Source organism: Hyperoodon ampullatus, assembly GCF_949752795.1.
Source record: "Hyperoodon ampullatus genome assembly, chromosome: 20".
In the NCBI taxonomy this organism is placed as follows: Eukaryota; Metazoa; Chordata; class Mammalia; order Artiodactyla; family Ziphiidae; genus Hyperoodon; species Hyperoodon ampullatus.
The window spans coordinates 35,975,034-35,999,569 of NC_136933.1; the positions used below are offsets into that span (position 1 = coordinate 35,975,034).

Below are 24,536 nucleotides of genomic sequence, written 5' to 3' on the forward strand. Positions count from 1 at the left end.
CTAAATACAAGTCCCAGCCCTAAGGACGTGGAACCCAAGAGAAGACCTGGGGCCACCAGGAGTCATTTGTTCCAAGTTGATTATGGAATCACTCAAATAAAAAGTGAGTTTAGGAAAGGAGTGAATGCTGAAGACAAGGCCTTCAGGGACCTTCAGGTTAAAAGGAGAGACAAAAGGAGAAAGAATAAAGAAAGGAGGACCACGTAGAAAGTGGATCAGCCCTGGACCATGGAAAGTGTGGATGCGGCCCTGCCTCTTCTGGGCCCTGTATCTTCAGCAGCAGAGCCTTTTCTACCCACCCTAACCCCTGTCCTTTTAGCAAATTCAGGAAAAAGAGCGTTGCTAGGCAGAGAAACACAATTCACCCGGCTCCTTCTAACTTATTCTTGCTACCGGCCCTTGCAAGAAACTATCCCATCAATTAAGCTAGTTGAATTGCCTTAAAAATCAAGATAGTGCTGATGAAATTCATTTTCTAGAAAGCACAGTGCTTTTGAAGGAGAGGAGTGGGAGAGAAGGATCCGTTTTCTTCCACCTGTCAAGACATTTAGGTCATTAACACATGATAATTGTGCCCTCTGAAGGAAACGTCTTCGTGAAAAATACTCACATGTTCAATGCACTTGACAAAGTTTTACTTCTGTGAGGCTCCCAATTTGCTCCTGCTCTTTAAAAAAAAAAAAAAAAAATTAAAAGAAATAAAAGTAGTATACGTTTTTGTAAGAAAAAGAAAGGGAATTTTTTATGAATGGAGAAAATGCAGCAAGAGAAAACTTTTCCATTGTGGAAAATTTAGAAAACGTCGAGACCAATTTTTAGCTAGCTTCTGTATCAAAATTTGTGGTTGAGCTTAATTTTTTTTTGTATTAATGTGAAAAATCAGATCTAGTCACTTAAACAAGCCCCCATAACTCTTATCACCAGAACGTGTGCCTCACCTCCTGATAATACGGGATATTTTACACTGATTTCATGAATTTTCATTTCTTGTGGGAAGCAAGTTTCCTCAATAAGCAATCATACCCTTACTTTCCACCATTCTCCAGATTGAGAAGGAGGTAGTCAGTTTGTAGGTGAACGTGATGCTGACATCATGCAAACCTTTTATCTTCACAGACAGGCCAATGAGAATGGAACCCTGAGCATACGTGGTCACAGCCAGGACTGATGTGCGCCCAGAAGGAATGAAGTATGGACGTGAAAGAACGGAGGCCGTGCTGCTCCCTGACCAAGACCAGACGGGAGAAGGAACGGCGCTCTACTAATTCCTCAGCAGACAACGCGGAGTGCAGGGTTCCCACACAGAAGTCTTACAGTTCCAGTGAAACCCTGAAAGCTTTTGATCACGATTCCTCGCGGCTGCTTTATGGAAACAGAGGAAAGGATTTGGTTCCCAGAGAAGCCGATGAGTTCACCAGACAAGGTAGGTCGTTGTTCTGGTAAAACGAAGCAGGCTCAGCTCCTGCTAACGTGCAGGTGTCACTTTTTTCCCTTCGAGGTGATACGGTTATTTCTTAGATTGATGTCCTTTCCTCTGATTTAGACTTTGAGATATTAGATGATCCCATAGTATTCCACATTAAAAGTAGAAAGCCACCTATGGACACATGGACCCAGAGGCAGGTATGGACCCATGTAGAGAATCATCCCACAGCCCACATTTTGTATGTGAGGTTGCGATTCTGCGCGTGGCCCAAGTGTTGGTGTATAAACTTGAAACCCAGGTCTCCAGGGCTCCCTGCCAGGCTCAGGAAGGTGCACACAGACACTGTTTTTGTATTTAGAACTGGTGTGAGGAAACTCATCTTTCCCTCGTAAGAAAGTAAGAATTCTTCCTCTGGATCATCTCATGATCCATCTGGCCCAGCTGTTTGTGTCTGTTTATAGAAGAGACTGCATCACAAGGGTTCCATTTTCTCTCTCGAAGGCAATCTGGGATATTAAGTTTAGACCTTAAAACATGCTAGTTTCCCATAATGTAATCCATTATGGTTTGGTCATTCGCATGTGTTTGTTGAACATTTTTACACTCTGTTTTCTGCCTGCGTGTTCTGTCAGTGCAATAGTGACTTCTGTAACTTGACTTCACAGTCCTAACCCTACTGAGTTCCATGCTTTAAAGACAGTAGCTTCTTTAAAATTAGGCATACGTAGGGACATTTTGTTTCTTCTAACACATTCTTGAGATGTGCGCAACGTTACCACTAATAAAAATAAAATCCTCTTACGTCTGCATTGCACAGTTCATTCACCTAGATCTTAGCATCCTGTAGCTAATTTTATCAAGAAACAAGGAAAAATAAATTAAACTTCAAAAATAAAGAGTATATTCATTTTTTTCCAGTCACCTTGCAGACAGTGTGACTAACAGTTTGATACTGAACAGGAACAAACTTAAGAAAAAGTAACAATGCTGTAAATCATTCCAAAGCTTGAAACTTTTCCATGGTTCTTTTCTTCTCTACATTGTGGGAAGAGCCATCCTCAATAGATTGAAATAGTGTTCCCTCACCTAAACCAGTTTACGTCAAGAAGACTCATTTGATTTGCCAGAGAGATTGTGTTCCCCGTGAAAGCATGCCTTACTAATTATAGGTATCAAATTATATGAAAGAGGAAAAACTCGCTTAACATTTCAAATCCAGTGTTTAAGGGAAATACAGAACAGATATTTGAGATAGGTACTCTTGCTAAATTAAGGGACTTGAGTTCATTGTCCCATGTGTGATCATTCTAAACCCGATTTCTTCTTTCATGATCTCTACACAGTGAACAGAGATTATCAGAGTACATTTTTCACCAGTTTCAAAAATAGCAGGTACTGTAGAGATGCAGGCAATCTGAACCCAGTGTGAAGTCTCACCTTTTGTAACAAAAATAGCTTTTAGTGCCCTGTTGGCAAAGAAAAAGCTACATTGTGGAATACTGTGAGAGGGAAGAAAGCAGCACACGTGGCGTGATGCGCCAAGGAAGCGCATCTCTGCCCCAAGCCAGCGTTTAGTTTAGGCAGAGAGGAGGGTGCTTAACGGGTTAAAAATAGCGAGCTGCAATTTTCGCCTCCCAGGCAGCGTTAATCCAGTGCAGCCTGTTGCTGATGACACGGCGAGACCATCTGTGGGAACCCGGGAACCGAAGTCTTAGGGGACCAAACATCCCTGTCACCCAGCTCCTTGCCAGCCAAGGACTAGAGAGTGAACGGGGCAGAGGGAAGGGACGGAGAGCGAGGCAGCCGACGGGCCTCTTGTCAGGAGCGGCCAAGTGCAGCGGCGAGGAGAGGTTTCAGAGCGGAGGTGGGAGGTGAAAGGAAAAGCAAAAGCGCGGCGTGCGGAGGCGTGCCATTCGCTTGACGTGTTCATAAATCAGATCGTATTAAAAACATAAACGGAATGCACTGCTACTGACAGCTCAGGGGTGCTGATTCCTTACCTCGTTCCAGTCAACGTGCTGGGAGTCAGGTGCACCATCACTGAACTCTCACAGCACCTCGGGGTGTAGGGCCCAGGGGCATCGTCCTTTCACAGGTTGAGACGGTCAAGGCTTGGAGGCCTGAGATCCCATGGCCGGTGAGGGCCGTGCTGGGACTTGAACCCAGGCCTGTCTGCCCCCAAGTGCTCAGGCGTCTAACCTCTGTGCAGTTGCCAAAGCAGAAAACAGGCAATTAATTCAGTGTCAACCTTGCCTTTTGGTTTCTTGGAGTCAGTCTTAGCCAATTTTGATGGTACCGATCGAGAGAAATGAGGAGACTGGACACATATTTGGGAAATAAAATGGAAGTGATTTTATGATTGGGTGGATGAGGATGTGCGGAAAAGGGACGCATTGCAAATGCTTTTCCTTTCCTCTGGTTTGATGTGGGGAATATTTGTAGCAGCAGCAGCAGATGAGGTGAGAAAGGAACAAGGAAAAGTCTGCTATCAGATGATGTGTTTCCCAAGGAAGCATAATGAAAAATCCTCCCAGCCTTTCATTTTCTTTGAACCTGACAAATGTCAGTTTTTCCTCCCCGACTATTATGCTGTGGTATTAATTATTTAATTGACAAAATGTGCTTCCTGCCACGGCTCCTGACATCATACACATAATAAAAATGAAAGATTAAAAATATTAATAGTAGCCAAAGACCGTTGAAACTCTTCCAAAGAATCATATGCTAATTGAGCTCGTCCATGGAGTCTTAAAACGCCTTGCCAGTCCAAATCCACTTCTTCTTTGAACGACACAGGAAAATGCAGCTTCAGCTGGAGGAAGGGATAAGTAGAGACGCCTGTTAATGCAATTACATGGAGAATTAAAATCTAGAAATACAATGATTTTAGTCAACTATAAAAGAAAGAAATGTAATATTTTTATTTTTATTGACCAATTATATGGCCTATTATCAAACTTAATTTTAATCATTTTTTATGGCTTTACTGACTGGCAGGTGACTTGTTAATTACGTGTTATACTTAGATGCTGTAAAGCTAAGGAGGATTTCCTTGTCACAGTAATGTGTCATTTGACTGGTTCTCACACAGATCTCTTTCTCTCCTTTTAAATCTCTCCATGTGGTTTACTGGGTGGTGGGAATAGTCCTGTTAGCAGCTGTGGAGCTCTCTGTAGGTGTGATGGGGTTAGGCTAATAGTGGCTTCTTTGGCATTCTTGGATACTATTTTCTTTGATTCGTCTTTGAAGGGAATTTATCCTGTCAGATCTGAGACACATTTCTTATGAAACAGCTGCATAAGATCATCCCACAGCTTCTAGAGAAGTGATAAAATAAAAGATCTTTTCTTCCCAGCACTATGTACGTTGCCTGTAACGTCCTTGACCAAACGAGAAAGCTCAGCAACTCCAGTGAGGAATGTTGGCCCTGAAGGTGAATTTTGAAATGAGGTGACATCTGGAAGTGGGGACACTTTTCTTCCACAGAACCCTAACCCTGGAAGAAGAGGAGGAACACCTCTGAGACAGTCTTAACCCCAAGTGTTTACCCATTAGGCAGTCATCAGTGTTGTGGTTGTGAATCTCAGAATTTTAAAATGAAAAGCCTACCATCTGTTCTTCATTTATAGAACGTCAGGGGAGGAAGGTTACCTGTTTTTAAACTTGAAAAGCAGACAGCATTATGTCTGTGTTTGTACACACCTGACGTCAAAATAGATAATACATTCACAAAGTAGGAAAGGGAAGGAGGAAGGCAGATGGACAAAGACCCTCACTGATTTCTGAGTGGGGCCCCTGACCGCTTGCTTCTGGTCCCAGAAACTCTCCTCTTTCCTCACCGCTGCTTTGGGCTTTGCCTTCTCTTCCTGCTTGTCATCGTCAGGGGTGCTCAGCAGCCCCCAGCTCCCACAGACATGACTTCTCACCTCATGATTATTGCTGGTCCAAGGCCAGTTCCAGTAGAGTTGGTGGGAGAGGAGATCCCACAAGCCCTGAAGCCTCCTGCTGCACCTGCTTGGTGGGCTGTGTCCTGAGTCCCAGTCCATCTTTTATACAAAATTCCAGATGCTAGACCTTTCCCTTACCATATGTGACCCTCTTTTGCGAAACAAAAGGACATTAGGGGCACAGTCTTGAGTTTTTCTGTACACATGTATCCAGGACTCTGGTATGAGGGTTGTTCGAGTGATGCCTCATTTACCCATTTCCCAGCTGGCTCTTTACCCCTCCTGAGCTGAGCAGTGACATGGGTGCACATGAGGTCTAGAACCCTCTTAGGGTCCTGATGGACAAAGCCGATGCAGGCGCTTTTCTTCTTGGGCCAGATGAAAGCTCGAAGTGGGGTGAAGCCCTAGCGTGAGGATCAGAGAGGACGCTGTGGCTTCACGGCGCCGGAGGGAGGCTCACCGGCCTCTCCCACGCTGCTCACGGGAGTGGACGTCGTGCTGCGGGGGCAGCTGGCTTCCTTGGTCCCTCGGGAGCTGAGGGAGCCTAAGCGGATGCCTTTTCTCCACTCCGATACTGTGAGAGTGCCAGCCCCGGAGCCCAGGGAGTAGAAAGGCTTGTCCGCAGCGACTAAGATGACTTGTCACTGCTTCCAAGGCAGCCCCCAGGAAAGCAGCAACAAGCTTAATGGCGCCCAGCATGTAGGAAGTGAGGTAGGATACGAAACAGACAGATCAGGAAGCTCCGAATGCAAATGAGCGAAGGTGAAGAGAAGGAAAACCCAAACCAAAATGAGAGATTATAATAAGAGCCTCTCAGACATCTAAGTGCAAAAAAAAAAAAAGCACAGCAGCAAAACCAGCAGTAACAGCCAAATGCTAAGGTGGGGAAAGCCATAATTTACAAACCAAAAAAAATATAATAGATATGTTGAAGAAGAAAGCATGGTCATTGTTGAAATCCAAATGACTGGTTTTGAAGACCAAGTAGAAGAAATGACTCAGAAGACAAAGTTCCAGGTAAAATTAAGAAAACACACACACACACACACCTTAGCACATCCCTGAGAAATTCTTTAACTTTGTGGATAAAGATATTTTACAAGATTCTAGAGAAAGAAAAACAAGTTACTCTTCTTGTGACTTACAAAAGAAACAAATATAAAACTAATGAATCTCTCATCATCAACAGTGAAAACTAGAAGACAACAGAATAACTTCTACCACAAGGAAAAGACTACAAGCCGGGGGTTCTATATTCAGAGAAGATATCATCCATCTCTCAGAGTAAATGCAAGATATTTAGGGACATGCAGAGATTCAGAAACTGTATCACCAGTGTCTACCATCTGAAGTATTCAAGAAGTGATACCAACTGAATCAGAGTCACTACCTGTGAAAGGAAAGGTGAACCACCCACCGTGCAGTATATATGCAGTCATATCCCAAATGATGATAGAGCGAGTGGAAATGTGCAAGAACCACTACAAGGGAAACCCTAAGAAAGGACTAGAAATAAAACTCCTTCCCTATCAGCAAAATCCAATAGTTGGGAGAAGCTCGTAGGGAAATTAAAAGTGTTCCGAAAATCTCATCTGAAGAAAGAGGGGAGAAACAGTTATGGAATAGAGCTTTAGTGGAGGGGAATAATTGCTATCTTGCATTCATGTGGTAATGAAAAATATGTATTTGAATATGAATGTCAGGGAAGGGAAGGTGATCATTAGTGAAATGAAGAAAGCACAATAGACCTACCTAATTAGCAGGGGGAAAAAGGCATGAATAGCAGTCTGATCAATTTAGCAAAAACAGCTCCAGGGAAAAAGAGGAAACAGGTAAAATCATGAATAACCATAAAACAAGATGGAAGACGTGAACTCTCCTATATGACATATTACATGAAATAGAAATAAACTGAATTTTGACACAAACAGAAACTAACCAGCTGATTTATAAACGTTACTGGTATTTATAAGAAACAGACTTAAAATGGTAAAAAGTGGTTGAGAATAAAGAGATGGATATAAAGAGATATCAGGTGAATACAAACAAAAAGAAAGTAGGATTGGCAGTATTAATATTAGGAAAGGTGGAATTTACAATTAAAAACACTAAACAGGGTAAAGAGGACCACCAAGTAAATGGTAAGAGACAAGAGGATGAATACTCTTAAAGTGCATAGATTAAACAATATAGTAGCTAAATTTACAAAGCACAAGCTTTTAGGGAAAAAATGTTGTGAAAACACATTTATTGTGAGATATTATGGTTCACCTCCTTCAGAAACAGATCTAAAAAGACCAACAAAAACGAACATACTATATATATTAAGAAATAAGTAAAATATCAGAAAAAAGAAACCAAAGGAAAATAGGAAGAAGTAGATCATCATGATAAACTTAAATTAAAAACAGACAAAAAGTTGATTCTTTAAAAATTCTAAGAAACCAGAAAGCCCCTGATGGTCCCGATTAAAGAATAATGAGAAAGAAAATAAGGAGAGATACTGAAGACATCATAACAATGAAAAGGAACTGCTCCAAACAACGGATTTTTTTAAATCTAGGGAAATTTATTTTTTCTTAGTAAAATATGATCAACCCCAAATTATTTCAAAACATGGAGAAAAGTCATCAGAATCAGTTACCTCAAAAGAGATTAGAGGGCTTCCCTGGTGGCGCAGTGGTTGAGAGTCCGCCTGCCGATGCAGGGGGAACGGGTTCGTGCCCCGGTCCAGGAAGATCCCACGTGCTGCGGAGCGGCTGGGCCCGTGAGCCATGGCCGCTGGGCCTGTGCGTCCGGAGCCTGTGCTCCACAATGGGAGAAGCCACAACAGTGAGAGGCCCACATACCGCAAAAAAAAAAAAAAAAAAAAAAGAGAGAGATTAGAAAGGTGATTAAAAGGGGCTCCATTAGAAAGTACCACATAGGTTTCTAGGTAAATCTTACATAACCTTCAAAGTACAGCTAAGTCCATAGTTCAAAAAGCTATTCAACACCAAAAAAATAAAAAAGAAAAGAAAAAGATGGAAAGCACTAAAATTCATATTGTGAGGTTGACATAACCTTAACAACAAAACTTGATTAACATAGTACAAAAAAGAAACTATCTAGACCAGAATTTCTTCTCAATATGTATATAATAAAAATTCTAAATAACTATTTGTATATAAGAATCTAGCAATGTATAAAAAGGATAACAGTCTGGACCAGATTAATAACCAAGTGGTTACTAATCCTTGGTGATGATGCAAGGATTTTTCAATGTTGGGAAATCTATTAACATAATTAGATTAATAAATCAGTGTAGAAAAGCATGATCTTATCACTAGATGATGAACAGTTTTGGGATAAAATTTTAAACCCATTCCTGATTAAAATAAAACTCACTAAGTAAACAAGAAGGAAAAAAACAAATATGTTAGCCGTGTAAGATGATCAATCAAAAAAATTAAACAGCATTCTCAAGGGTAAGATTCTAGGACCATTTCAGTTAAAATCAGTAACACCAAAAAGGCTCACCTACCCTCACAATTACTATGCAAAATTGTTTAGACATTTTAGCAATTGTAGTAAGAGAAGAAAATGAAACAATTGATATATATTTTGGAAAACGTTAGAATTATCACTTTTGCTAAATATGTGATTGATTTTGTACATACAAAAAACAATGTGAAATAAAAACCACTAGAAAAATTGTTTTAAAGTTTGAAGCAAATTGGTACTTGGGTAAATGCAAGATAAATATATGGACATCACTGGTAGTATATGTAGCATAATAGTTAAGAGTATATATTCTGGATGCAGATGATATGTGTTTGAGACCCACATCTGCCATTCATTAACCAAGCGGCAAGTTACCTAATTTTGGCCAAGTAACTTGCCTGAACAAATTACTTAATTTCTCTGTGCTTCAGTTTCCTTCTATGTACATTGTGCTTTAGCTTTCAATCTATAGTTTGTTGAGAATGAAATGAGTTGATATATATAAACTGCTTAGAATAATACCTGATGCATGTTATATACCATTAAGTACTTACTAAACAATAATTGGCTAAATTTGGCAGTCAGAAAAAAATATCCTACCACAATGGCAACAAACACTATAAAGTTCTCTGGAATAAATTTTAACAAGAGTGGTATAGGACCTAATATGAAGAGATCTGTAAATATTATTGTGAGACAGAAAACAGATCTGAATAAATGGAAAGACAGTCAATGTTTTCGGATGGGAAGACAGATATAAAAATATCAGTTCTATGAAAATAAATGCATAGAAGTCAAGGCTTATGTTTAATTGGAGAAAGTGATCTGAAAATTAATGTGGAAGAATAAATGTCAAAAATATATTCAAAAGTGAGGATGAAATGGCCTTACCATATATTTTTTAAAATAGTATAAAGCCATGTAATCATGTCTATAAGATATCGGCGTAAATAAAGACAAGTTGATCAGTGGAGTCGGCTAAAATTTCAGAAATGGATCCTAGCATACAGGGAAATTTAGCATAAAACAAAAAATGGTTTTTCTATTCATTGGGATTTGATAAATGGTGCTGGCACAACTGGTTATCCATCTGGAAGAATATAAAATTGGACCCATATCTTTCAGCATATTCAAAAATAAATTAAGATGGATTAAAGACAAATGTAAAAAATAAAGCAATATGAATTCTAGAAGTTAATTTGAGAGACTGAATAAAGTAGCAATGACTTGATCCATGAGTAGCAGAAAGTTCCAAAAACAATGGTTTAAACACCTAACAGAATTATTTTCTTACAAAACAAGAAGTCCAGAGGCAGACCATCCAGGGTTCAAAGATGCCATCAAGGCCCCAGGTACCTTCTATCTTTTTGGCTCAGTCATCTGTAGCATGTGGCCTTTGTCCCACAGATCCCCAGATGTTTGCTGCATTTTCATATTCCTGTTGAAATAGAACCAAAGCAAAAGTGAGAAGGGTTTCTCTCCGTTGGACTATTTCTTTTCACTCCCCAGAGACATCTTCTTGCATCTCTTTTTTTCAGAACTGTTATACTTGGCTACGCTTAGCTGCATGAGAAGAGGGAACATTTACTATTTTTGCTTTCCAGCTTTTATAACAGAGGAAGGCAAGGAAAAAGTGGTTGTGAATCTACACAGCCTGTCCCAGGGACTGTATGTACATCCCGAGAATAGAGGAGACCATTCTAATTGAAATAAGAAAACCAGAAGAGAAGCCTTATATGATTATTTTTTACTTAAAATCTTTTATATAAAATATAAATAATAATAAGCATACCATGAACAAAATTATTTTGTTGGGAAATATGTTTATAATCCATGTGACAGATAAAAGATACACACACACACACACACACACACACACACACACACACACACACACACATATAAAATAAAGTAAGAGTGACTTTTACAAATTGAAAACAGAAAGACAACCCAGTGGGAAATAGCTTCAGTTCACAGAAGAGCAAATTCAAGTGGTCAGTGAACACATGAAAAGGTCATGAGTTTTCCTATTAGTCTGAGAAAAGCAGTAGCTCATCCAGGCCCCTGCGTCCCCCCTGCACAGCTCATGTCCTGGCATCCCTCATAGAGCATTTGTAAACCAGGTGACCACCAGTGATTTGCTGAGGAAGTTCCTCCCAGCTTGGTAAGCAGAAAATGAATGGGAGAAGCAACCATAGAGACAGGTGTTCCTGTTTGGAATTCTGCACACATTTTTTTCAGACAGACAGCCTTGTACATTGAAGTCACACTCTAGAATGTTCTTCCATCCAGATGACTTAATACACTTGCGTGTTCCATCTGGCCTTCCTCCATGTTGTTTTCATTGAAAAATATATAGTGATCCATTATCAACTTCTAAACGCAATACATTGATTCCTAAAGCAAGGACTTTCTGTACAACTGTGAAGTTCTGGATTAGGAAGAAGCCAAAAAAACAAAGACCAACTTGTGAATTGCATCACACAAAACTTGACTCAAAAACTCTTAAAAGTATTGAAATAAACACAACAAAATCCATTCGCAGAATTACAAAAAAAAAGAAAAAAAGAAAGAAAGAGAAAGGAAAGAAAAAACAGTAAAATATTCACAGAGGTTGTATTTGGAGAGTGGGGCTATGAGGGAAAACCTGCCGCTCTAAATCATCAAAGGTCAAGGGCAAAAATAATCCCTGTCTTGGAATCATAGGAGTGGGGAGGAAAAGCACCTTTCCAGACAGGCAGATCCCGTTGTTAATGTTCACACTGTCCTGATGGTTGGTTTTCAATTCAGGATGAATTCCAGGCACAGTGGGAGCAGGGTTTCTGATTTAGTTTAGGGATGAAATATAAACCCAAAGTTCCTGGTACTAAAGGAAATTTTAACCCTTGTGACCCATACTTTTACCAAGGTCTATTCTCTTCCTATTCCTCCTCCTTGGACTCATGATACTATTGTTCTCAGCCTTGTTTCATGGTTCATTGTGCTACCTTCTTTATGCCTCTGCATAAACTTATGGTTGGGAGATATCTGAGATCCTCTAAGTCCATTTTATAGATGAGGAAAACTGAGACCCAGACTTGTGAAAATGCTCACTCAGTCAACAGCTGGTGAGTTCCAGAGCCAGAAACAAACAGAGTCTGATCCTATTATTTTCCTACTCTTCCACCTTCCTAATTTCCAAGAAAAAACCAAGCCCTTTTAAGAAAACCACAGAAAAAACTAATCATATTCTTGAATATGCTTGCAACCTTGAAGTAAGCATAGATAGCTTAGGTCATAAAAAGGACAAAACATAAAAGAAAAAGAAAGTTGATAAATTGGACTTCATCAAAATTAAAACTTCTACTTATCAGAAAATACCTTTAAGAAAACGAAACGGCAAGCCACAGTGTAAGAGAAAATTGCATATATATATATATATATATATATATATATATGTATACATACACACACACACATTTATATGACATTATATATATTTGTCATATGTATGCATATATACACATATATACATATATGTCAATATATGACAAAGGACTTATATCCAGACTATATAAAGAGCTCCTATAAATCAATAATAAAAAGATAAACAATGCAATTTAAAAATGGACAAAAATCCTTTGAAACTACACGGAAAATACACAAATGTCTAATGAGTACCTGAAACAGTGCTCAGCATCATTAGCCATCAGGCAACTGAAAATTAAAACTACAATGAAATATTACCACTCACCCACTGGAATGGCTAAAGTAAAAAATTCCACAGCACCAAACATCTGTGAGGATGTGGAACAACTGAACTCTCATACATTGCTGATGGGAGTGCAAAATGTAGAATGGCAAGATTTTCAGAAACTGTTTGGCAATATCTTATGTAAAGTTAAAAATAACATCTTCCTTTTGACCGAGCAATGCATATCCAAAGTATTTCCATAAGACAAATGAAGCTTTATCTTCATAGCAGCTTTATTCATAATCAACCCAAACAGGAATCACCAAGTGAATGGATGTAACAAATTGTAGTTCCATTCATGCAATAGAACACAGCTTGGTAATACCAAAGATGAATTACTGATAAAGCAACAATGTGGAAGAACCTCAAAAACACTCCATTAAGTGAAAGGATCCACAGTCGATACTGCATGACTGTATATATTCAGTTCAAGAACAGACAAAACTTATCTATAATAAAAGAAGTCAGAACAGTAGTTGCCTGTGATGACGGGGACTGACTTCAGGGGATACGGGAACTTTGTGGGCGTGATGGAGATGTGCCATGTTTAGTTTGGCTTCGTGGTGGAAACATATGTTAGAACTCACTGAAGTGTCCACTTAAGATTTGTGTACTTCACTGCATATAGAATTTACCTAAGCAGTAATAATTAAAAAAAAAAAAACCCAAACTAGGCATGCTCAAACAAGTGTAGCTGAATATGGGAAGTTTGGGGTTTGCTTTCTCTTTTCATCCAGCTTCAGCCAAGATGACATTTTACTTGGTCCTGGGACAGTCACATTGTCTCCACTGAACCACAAACACAGTCCTTTTAGAGACCACCTCTGCTGCCAATGCACTACAGTGTTTTGCTGGATAAAGACATTTTGCCCACTAAGATAATAGCATCCCCAACTTTTCCAGGACAGTGCCGAGGGAGAGAAGGCAGACTTGGTGGCACATAGTTAGGACCATGCCTTTCAAATATTTTCATCCATTTCCAAATAGAAAAAAAGGTCCATTTTAAACTCTTGGATATAGGTTACATTTTTGGGCAGTTTTAATATTGGAATTCCCTAAAATGATAAATAATTTTTAAATCTTTCCACATATTGTGTGTTTCCAGATAGGTCAAAAAAATTAAATTCATATTTCTGAGATGTAAATCATGAAAGATGTACGTATAATTTTAGAATATCACCAATAGCATTTGACAGATGTAAAAATAATATTCATAACTCTGTTGATTAAGATACTAATTGTGTGTCTCTCTGTACCATTTTATCCTGTTTTGGAAGTGAAATGGAATATATCCAATTTTTCTTACTCTTATTTTTATTTTGTTCATTTGTATTTTTTGCATTATGAAAATAGATTAAACATTCAGGCATGTTGGAAACTGTGAAAGAGGAAAATTTGAGACCCAAGAGCAAAATGCTTTTAATTTTAAAGACTGAGATTTCATTTAGTCTTGGATGCCATTATAGTGAATAATGGGAACTGATCCTAGACTTCAAAAGAAATATGACCATATGGTCTTACCATTCAGCACTTAATGCTGCTATGAATTTCCAGTTCTACCCCAACTTTTCATTTCCCCAGTGTTCCTCCTCACCTCTGTCATCTTACAAAAACGAAAGGAATCTGAAACCCTTTTTCATGTTTTCTGAAATACTTCCTGGTGCTAAGAAAACCTTTTCTTTGGGAGAAAAGGGTTTCATAAAGAAAGACAAAAACCTGAAACAGACATCAGATCCCCTAGGCTAATTACTGCAACTCCAAAGTTTATTCCTTTTAAATATGAACTCTTGAAAATGATTCATTTAGAGATCAAAATGATTAAGCCTTCTCAGTCACCCCGAATGTCAGCAGGAGGATTAAGGGATTTAGATGGCCGTGTTTACTCAGCTTTAAATTGTTGTACTTAAAGACACCAGTTAAAGAGCTGCAGTTTATCATCGTTTCATGTGAACGTTTTCCTCTTAGTTCCCTCTTTTAGCTCCCCGTCCTAACTGATTGTTAACTAATTTTGGCTGTTAAGTAGGTAAGTGCCTCTTTCAGACTTGGCAGCCAACCTGCTTTGTAGATTACCTGCCAGAAGGTGTGAGTAGATAGACGTAGCTTAGAGCTCTCCTATGGACACAGTAGGGGTAATCCTTGCCCCCTGCCTCGGCCTTTATTGGTCTGATGTCCTGAGCACCCGCTTGCTGCTAAACTTGTATCTGGTTCCTTGCCACATTGCCAATTTTGGATCCACATTGTGAATCACTGTGGTGTCGCTTCAGTCACAATTATTAAACACCTGCTGCTTCACGCCAAACCACACGCATATTTATACCAATACCTACTGCAGTTTGATTATCAGATAGCAGCAGATACGTTGTGGGGTTGTAGGCGTATTAGCATCCATCGCTGGGTCCTGGGTTGTTCTAAAGAAATAATGACTGGGTAAAAAATAAAAAGCAAATTCATTTTCAGAATGCTTTTGAGAAAAACCAAGTTTAAATTTATTACTGTCCTTACAAATGGTTACAAATGGTTGCTAATGTCAGAATTGCACTATTCTGTGGTGGGTATCTAAATCCTTCATGGTACATGCTTAAGAGGATGCTTCTTCTTTATAAGTCAGCAGACTCACAGCCTAATTTTTCTTGTTTGAGCCACCAAGCCTTCTCTTCAGTATCCATATGTTTGTCCTCCCCTAGGGGCTTCCAAATCTTATGTTGAAGAAAATGCATATTCTCTGGGGCTGTTCATTCTAATCCTGCTTTCTCTGCTTGCAAATGCACTTGGGGTTTTCCCTTCTCAGGCTTCTCATCAAGTTCACCATGTAGTCTCAACCACACATGTCCAGTGACAGGTACATACAGTTCACAGCTGAGTTCAGGATGAATGCTGAGGGTGTAACTTGCAATGGCTTCCATTAGACCCGTATTTTGAGTAATAAATTGGATTGTTAATACGGTGTACAGTGGTCATTTCCTTTGTCCTCTAGAAATATTAGATATTAATATCTTAAGAATAGGTACATCGAGAAGGCTGTTGAATACTGTTGACGATATTTACGTTTTATAGAGAGAGTAAAATGGGGTAGGGAAAGTTAAGCTATTTAGTGGGATTTTAAGTTAATTTTTTAAATGTAGTTTTGTGTAGGATCCTGTAAGTCAAGATTTATACCCTCACTGGAGCTTCTACTGCATGTTCAAGGGCGGGTATTTTGTTCAAAGAGTGACAAATTTAACGTAAGGAGGTTTGGAATATCCCAGAAAATATACATTAGGACTCAGAGGGAAAAAAATTCCATACGCTTGTTTTACTCTGTGATCTTCGTATCATTTTACAAACACAGCAAAAAAAAAGGGAACTCCAGATAAGATGGTGGTGACACTAATGCCACCAGTACCAAATAAGAAATGTTTGTCCAATTTGTAGTTTGGGGTTATGCTCCACCCTTGGAGGATGGTGCCTCCATGTCTGAAAATATATAATTCCATCCAAGCTGACAACAACCAAGGAAAATACTTAAAGACAGTTACAGATTCTTTTATTTCTGTGTGTTACATTTATATTGATCCTTCTCTCCATTTCCTATGCTCAGTTATGGGGCTTGTTACTATAGAAGAAATAGACGCTTATTGTCCTTTAAAAAAGTCCACATATGATGAAGGGAAAGGGAAGAATGAAAAGAAAAACGTTGCTCCTGTATTTCTTACACAACTTCGTTTCTTTACAATAAACGAGGAAGGAGTTTTAAAACCCAGCTTCTCGGGGCTTCCCTGGTGGCGCAGTGGTTGAGAGTCCGCCTGCCGTTGCAGGGGACACGGGTTCATGCCCCGGTCTGGGAAGGTCCCACATGCCGTGGAGCGGCTGGGCCCGTGAGCCATGGCCGCTGGGCCTGCGCGTCCGGAGCCTGTGCTCCGCAACGGGAGAGGCCACAGCAGTGAGAGGCCCGCGTACCGCAAGAAAAAAAAAAGAAAAAAAGATAGACTTTCATCTTTCTTTCTTATGTTTTTAAATTAATGGAAATTATCATGCAAAGTAAAACTTCAAAACTATAGAAGAGAACATTACTGATTTCCCTCACTTACGTCTCCTTCTGGATGGTCCATCTTGACGGTTATATGGCCCTCCTCACCTTTATTCATGCTCAAAGCCACAGGCATTTATATAATCTGTTGGGTCTCTTTCTTAGTTTCCAAAAGTGGGATCATACTCTACAGACTACTTTGCAACTTGTATTTTTATTACTTAAAATATATATAATAGGCTTCCCTCCAGAACAGAAAACATAGGTCCAAACCCCACTCTTTCTGCTAGCCACATAGTCTTCCATGCAGGGAATATATCACGTATTTAACAGTTCCCTTTCTGGTAAATATTCCAGTTATTTTAATTTTTACAACCATGCTATAATAAACATTATTTGTACATGTCTGTTTAAGTCCAGGTGATTTTATTTCTCTCGGATATATTCCCAGAGGTAGACTTTCAGTGCTAAAGAATATTTTAACTTTAACAGAAAAAATAGTTTCAAAGACTAAAGCAGCATAATAGAAGGCAAAGAAAAAAATGATAAAGGAATAATGAAATTGTGTAGCAGACCCCCAGAATCAATTGCTTTTTAAGAGAACAATTCTTGGTTTCAGTACCAATTTCTGTACCAGTGACTTATAGTCCAACTCCTCATTGCAAATTTACAATAGGGTATATACACACTTGCAGTGTGGTCTGAAAGAGAGCCAACAGATAATAAGTGCTGTGAAGATGTACAGAAACTGGAACTCTCATACCCTTGTGGTCAGAAAGGAAAGTGGTGCAGCCACTGTGGAAAACAGTCTGGCAGTTCCTCAAAAGGTTAAACATAGAGCTAATACAATATGACCCAGCAATGCCTCTCATAGGTATATACCCAAGAGAAATAAAAACATATGGTGTTCCATAGCAGCATTTTCATAATAGCCAAAAAGCAGAAACAACTCAAATGTCCATTAACTGATAAACAGATAAATAAAAGATGATGTGTCTATACAATGGAATATTATTTGGCCATAAAAAGAAATGACTACTGGCACATGCTACAATGTGAATGAATCTTGAAAACACTATGTTAAGTGAAAAAAGCCAGTCGCAAAAATCTTCGTATTGTAGGACCCCTTTTCTTTGAAATGTCCAGAATAGACAAATCTATAGTGAGAGGAAGTAGATTAGTGCTTGCCTAGGGCTAGAGGGAGTGGTGGGGTAAGAGGGGAAATGGGAGGTGCCTGATAATTGATACAAGGGTGATGAAAATGTTCTAAAATTGATTGTGGTGATAGCTGCACACCACCACGTGTATATGCTGAAAGCCATTGACTTGGACACTTTCAGTAGGTTCATTGTATGGTTTGTGAGTTAATATCTCAATAAAGTAGTTTTGGAAAAGAGAAGAAACAAGGGAAATAGAGAGAGAGAAAGGGCACAATCTAAGCATTAGAGAATCTCGACATAACGGGGGAGAGAACACCACGAGTTCTCATGTGGGACCACCCTCCTCTGGGTTCTGCAGTCACCCTGTGTCACTCCGAGGCTAGTCCCTCACATAGAGGCTTTTCCGTTTCAACTCACCCAACCTATTGGTGACCATCACTCGGCATTGCAGCTTTGAAAAATCCCTTCTTGTTCGGACTAGGTTATAGACACCAAGTAAGACAAAGGCCATTTTTTTCCCAACCCCCTTCTTTTATTAAAGAGGTAGCTGTGGGCTTCCCTGGTGGCGCAGTGGTTGAGAGTCCGCCTGCCGATGCAGGGGACACGGGTTCGTGCGCCGGTCCGGGAAGATCCCACATGCCGCGGAGCGGCTGGGCCCGTGAGCCATGGCCGCTGAGCCTGCGCGTCCGGAGCCTGTGCTCCGCAACGGGAGAGGCCACGACAGTGAGAGGCCCGTGTACCGCAAAAAAAAAAAAAAAAAAAAAGAGGTAGCTGTGCTCAGTGCTGGTGGAAAGTGGTCCTTTCCATTCTGTCACATACCCTCACTCATTTTTCAAAATGTGAACCTTTTTTCAATGATGCAACCTGCCTGGGCTGTTTATTCAGTCTTTCTTTTATAGATTTTTCAAATTTATGAGTGTCATGAAACAAAAATGCCTAATCCAGTCCAAGCTAACCTTGCCTTTTAATTTTAACAAGAAATTTCATCCTCAGGTACACTTTGTTCTTCCTGCAATTTATTATTTTGGGACTGTTTCAAATTGTAATGGGAGACTCTGTGGCTGGCCTTGCTGATCAAGGTTATCAAAATTCAATGTGCAGGAGGTAAATTCGGATTTCACCAGTCTCAGCCAACAGAATTAATATAAAGACTCTACAGGGTGAAGAAAGAAATTAAGGTAATGGTGTTAGAAGCATTGCAAAGACCACAATCTGAAGAAACCATGGAAAATAAGAATAAATGTATCCTCATCTCTTTCATATTACTTGAAGCCAAAGATGAGTTTAAACAAGATGGTCATGTCTTTAGTCTGGTTCCAGAGCATCATTGCTGCCTTTTCCTGCCAGTCTCTTCCCATTTCTCCACATTGACCTAAAGTCCAGCGCTAAGAACCGCATCCCAACCCCAAATTCCCAGCTCCATGGTACCTCAGCCAACTGCCTCTTCTCCCAGTCAGGAACCCTTCTTTTCACCATCTTCCTTCTGTTTGTCAAAACTGCCTGAGCTTTCTGTAAGTATAGCCCATCTTGCTAAACATTGCTGAATTGTAGGAAATAATCTAATAGACGAATTCATTCACATTTAATAGGTAGATCTCCCCAGGGGTGTTTGCATTAAAACGAGGGATCCTACAAGCAAGAATCCTTAACCTAAGAGGAGAATCAGCAACAGTGGAATTTGAAGCACTGGGTTGAGATAGCTTTGAATGAAGGAAAAGTCAACTTTGGTGGTGATATGGCTATTCTAAAATTATTTGAAAGCAATGCTGTCCCCCCCTCAAATTATACATTTCTCTATGATTATTACATTTGTCCAGGTGTTTATTTTCTGTCATTTTCCATTTTGCTTCCCTTTTTGCTGGCTTCATTTACATAAAGCATCTCCTTTTTAAATTTAAAACAATTTTAAACTGGATGAAAGATTCTTTAAATTCCATAGTGCTTTACAGTTTTCTAAAGATTCCTACACGCGATTTCATATGATCCCATAAGAACCCTTTTTGCTCCCCTCCCCCTAGATCGTCCTCCCCCCGTCCCTCTCCCCATTGGTAACCGCTAGTTTGTTCTCTGTATCTGTTAGTCTGCTTCTTGTTTGTTTTATTCATCAGTTTGTTGTAGTTTTCAGATTCTGCATATAAGTGGTAGCATACAGTGTTTGTCTTTCTCTGTTTGATTTATTTCACTTAGCATAATGCCCTCCAAGTCCATCCATGTTGCTGCAAATGGCAAAATTTTATTCTTTTTGTGGCTGAGTGTATGTATGTATATATATATATATACACTCAGTATTATATATATAATGGAATACTACTCAGCCATATATATATGTGTGTGTGTGTATATATATATATATATACACTCAGTATTATATATATAATGGAATACTACTCAGCCATATATATATGTGTGTGTGTGTATGTATGTATATATACTCAGTATTATATATATAATGGAATACTACTCAGCCATATATATATGTGTGTGTGTGTATATATATATATATATACTCAGTATTATATATATAATGGAATACTACTCAGCCATATATATATGTGTGTGTGTGTGTATATATATATATATATACTCAGTATTATATATATAATGGAATACTACTCAGCCATATATATATGTGTGTGTGTGTGTGTGTATATATATATATATATATACTCAGTATTATATATATAATGGAATACTACTCAGCCATATATATATATGTGTGTGTATATATGTATATATACTCAGTATTATATATATAATGGAATACTACTCAGCCATATATACGTGTGTGTGTGTGTATGTATGTATATATACTCAGTATTATATATATAATGGAATATATATATATACACACACAGCTTCTTTATCCATTGATCTGTTGATGGACACTTAGGTTGCTTCATACTTTGGCAATTGTAAATAACGTTGCTATGAACATTAAGATGCATGTATCTTTTTCCATTAGTGTTTTTGGTTTTGTTTTGGATATATACCCAGGAGTGGTATTGCTGGGTCATATGGTAGTTCTATTTGTAGTTTTGTGAGAAATCCCCACACAGTTCTCCATAGTGGCTGTATCAATTTACATTCTCACCAGCAGTGTAGGAGGGTTGCCTTTTCTCCATGTCCTCGCTAACATTTATTTGTGTTCTTTTCGGTGATAGCCATTCTGACAAGTGAGGTGGTACCTCACTGTGGTTTTGATTTTCATTTCCCTGATGATTAGCGGTGCTGAGCATCTTTGGCCATCTGCATTTCCTCTTTGGAAAAATGACTATTCAGTTCTTCTGCCCATTTTTAAATCAGGTTGGTTGTTTTTTTGATGTTGTGTGAGCTGTTTATATATGTTGGAAATTAATCCCTTATCTGTCTTATCATTTGCAAATACCTTCTCCCCTTCAGTAGGCTGTCTTTTTGTTTTGTTGATGGTTTCGTTTAGGCTTTGCCAAAGCGTAAAGCATCTCTTAAACCAAGTCATCACAGCCCTGAAAAGTGAAAAAATAGAGTGGTAAAGTGACTTGAATGAAGCCAGTAAGTGGCTTTAAACTAGGTCCACTGGAAATCAAGTTTAGTGTTCTTTCCCAGGAGAGCAAAAGCAAACTTTAATTTAGTAAGGAAATCTAACAGCTTGCTTTCTAGCTTGCATTTCAGAAACAGACTTTAAGAGTTTGAATCATTGCGAGACATTGATTTCAGAGGTTCAGATGTTTGTTTGTTTTTAACATCTTTATTGGAGTTTAATTGCTTTACAATGCTGTGTTAGTTTCTGCTTTATAACAAAGTGAATCAGCTATATGTATACATATATCCCCTCCCTCTTGCATCTCCCTCCCACCCTGCCTATCTCACCTCTCTAGGTGGACACAAAGCATCGAGCTGATCTCCCGGTGCTATGCGGCTGCTTCCCACTAGCTATCTATTTTACGTTTGGTAGTGTATATATGTCCATGCCACTCTCTCACTTTGTCCCAGCTTACCCTTCCCCTTCCCCGTGTCCTCAAGTCCATTCTCTATGTCTGCATCTTTATTCCTGTCCTGCCCCTAGGTTCTTCAGAACCTTTTTTTTTTTTTTTAGATTCCATATATATGTGTTAGCATATGGTATTTGTTTTTCTCTTTCTGACTTACTTCACTCTGTATGACAGTCTCTAGCTCCATCCACCTCACTACAAATAACTCAATATCGTTTCTTTTTATGGCTGAGTAATATTCCATTGTATATACGTGCCACATCTTCTTTATCCATTCATCTGTCGATGGACACTTAGGTTGCTTCCGTGTCCTGGCTATTGTAAATAGTGCTGCAGTGAACACTGTGGTACATGACTCTTTTTGAATTATGGTTTTCTCAGGGTATATGCCCAGTAGTGGGATTGCTGGTTCATATGGTAGTTCTAGTTTTACTTTTTTAAGGAACCTCCATACTGTTCTCCATAGTGGTTGTATCAATTTACATTCCCACCAACAGTGCAAGAGGGTTCCCTTTTCTCCACACCCTCTCCAGCATTTCTTGTTTGTAGATTTTTTTCATCATGGCCATTATGACTGGTGTGAGGTGATACCTCATTATAGTTTTGATTTGCATTTCTCTAATGATTAGTGATGTTGAGCATCCTTTCATGTGTTTGTTGACAATCTGTATATCTTCTTTGGAGAAATGTCTCTTTAGGTCTTCTGCCCATTTTTTAATCGAGTTGTTTGTTTTTTTGATATTGAGCTGCATGAGCTGCTTGTAAATTTTGGAGATTAATCCTTTGTCAGTTGCTTCACTTGCAAATATTTTCTCCCATTCTGAGGGTTGTCTTTTCGTCTTGTTTATGGTTCCCTTTGCTTGCAAAAGCTTTTAAGTTTCATTAGGTCTCGTGTTTATTTTTGTTTTTATTTCCATTTCTCTAGGAGGTGGGTCAAAAAGATCTTGCTGTGATTTATGTCATAGAGTGTTCTGCCTATGTTTTCCTCTAAGAGTTTTATAGTGTCTGGCCTTACGTTTAGGTCTTTAATCCATTTTGAATTTATTTTTGTGTATGGTGTTAGGAAGTGTTCTAATTTCATTCTTTTACATGTAGCTGTCCAGTTTTCCCAACACCACTTATTGAAAAGGCTGTCTTTTCTCCATTGTATATTCTTGCCTCCTTTATCAAAGATAAGGTGACCATATGTGCATGGGTTTATCTCTGGGTGGAGGGTCAGATGTTTAAGGAGTTTGGGATACACATACCAATTCATAGGGATGATGTCTTGGATATTCATTTGCAAAATGAACTGTGTTTACATACCCAGATAACAAATAATAAAGATTGCCATTTTCTGCAATCTTTCACCCCATAGATTTTTGCATCAAGATGGCAACAGTGTGAAAAGTCAATAACATGGAAAATGTTTCAAGTTACATTTCAGAGATTACAAAGGGAGTTCTTACTGTCTTTTAACTTGTCTCTTATTTTTAAGCTCCAATGTGGGAACCTCCCCAAATAGAGGAAAGATGCACAGGATCTTATCATTCATTTTCACCCTTAAAAAATTGTTTTGGAAAAATCAGCATATTTGATGGTGATGTTTAACTGTTTTACACCCTTTTCCCCCCTCCCCATGTTAGATATGATGTATAAATAGGAATGGATAAGCTCTTTCACATTAACTGTCCATTACATTCCATTAACTGTCCATTACATTGACCATTTTTAGATTTACTTTCATAAGTACAGTCCACACTAGTTCTTTTAAAAATATTGCCACTACTGTGTCTTAGCTCATTAAGCTTGCCCACTTTCTCACTGTTCAATGAGTTCTTATTCCCTCTTATTTTTGCTACTTCCTTTATTTTTTATTTTTATTTTTTTATAGAAAATCTAGGTTGAATATTTGCACTTGGAATGAGAAGACCCTTTTTTTAAATTGATTTATTTATTTGTTTTTGTTTATTTTTGGCTGCGTTGGGTCTTCGCTGCTGCGCGTGGGCTTTCTCTAGTTGCAGCGAGAGGGGGCTACTCTCCATTGCAGTACGCGGGCTTCTCACTGTGGTGGCTTCTCTTGTTGCGGAGCACAGGCTCTAGGTGCGCGGGCCTCAGCAGTTGTGGCACACGGGCTCAGTAGTTGTGGCTCGCGGGCTCTAGAGCGCAGGCTCAGTAGTTGTGGCACATGGGCCCAGCTGCTCTGCGGCACGTGGGATCTTCCTGGACCAGGGCTTGAACCTGTGTCCCCTGCATTGGCAGGCGGATTCTTAACCACTGCGCCACCAGGGAAGTCCCAACTACTTCCTTTGTTTTTGACATACTTTTTGGTTCAGATACTTGTTGACATCTCTCTGATATGATTTGTAGCTAATTTGTAGCAACAGATTTTCATTATTTATGAGTGTCATTGTCAGAATCCATTTGGAAGTCTGACCGAGATAAAGCAGATTCCAACTTCTGATCTGACCACAGCAATAAAGCAGTTAACCATACTGGTTAAAATGGGCTGAATCCTTGAGGGTGCTAATATTTTTACAACCAAATATTTACTGTCTTGTGCATCATGTCTGATTCATTTCCTAGAAGATTCAAGATGTTATTATTACAAATAATTTATAACACCCTCTTTTAAAAAATGTAATGTATGTTATTTCTCATACTAGCCAATTAACTTTAAAATGTTTGTGGATATAAGAGAGGGAAGTACGAAAATGAGAACTATGAGTAATATAAATGCTTAATAGTCTTAAATTTTGGTATTATATGGTAGCATTTAAATCAGTCTTGGTATACTATCATTCTTTTCCTGTATTTTGATTCTAGTTGGTACC

The 24,536-nt window shown here is 38.9% G+C and overlaps 1 protein-coding gene across 8 annotated transcripts in view; it reads left to right on the forward strand.

The window, feature by feature from the left end:
- Nucleotides 1–1,191: 1,191 nt before the first annotated feature.
- Nucleotides 1,192–24,536, forward strand: part of TENM3 (teneurin transmembrane protein 3) — a gene marked incomplete at its 5' end in the record, with an annotated part of 440,276 nt that continues 416,931 nt past the window's right edge. For all 8 annotated transcript variants that reach the window (XM_079726500.1, XM_079726501.1, XM_079726502.1 and 5 more), the window contains one exon: nucleotides 1,192–1,423. In XM_079726500.1, coding sequence (XP_079582626.1) covers nucleotides 1,192–1,423 — 232 coding nt within the window. The remainder of the gene's footprint in view (nucleotides 1,424–24,536) is intronic.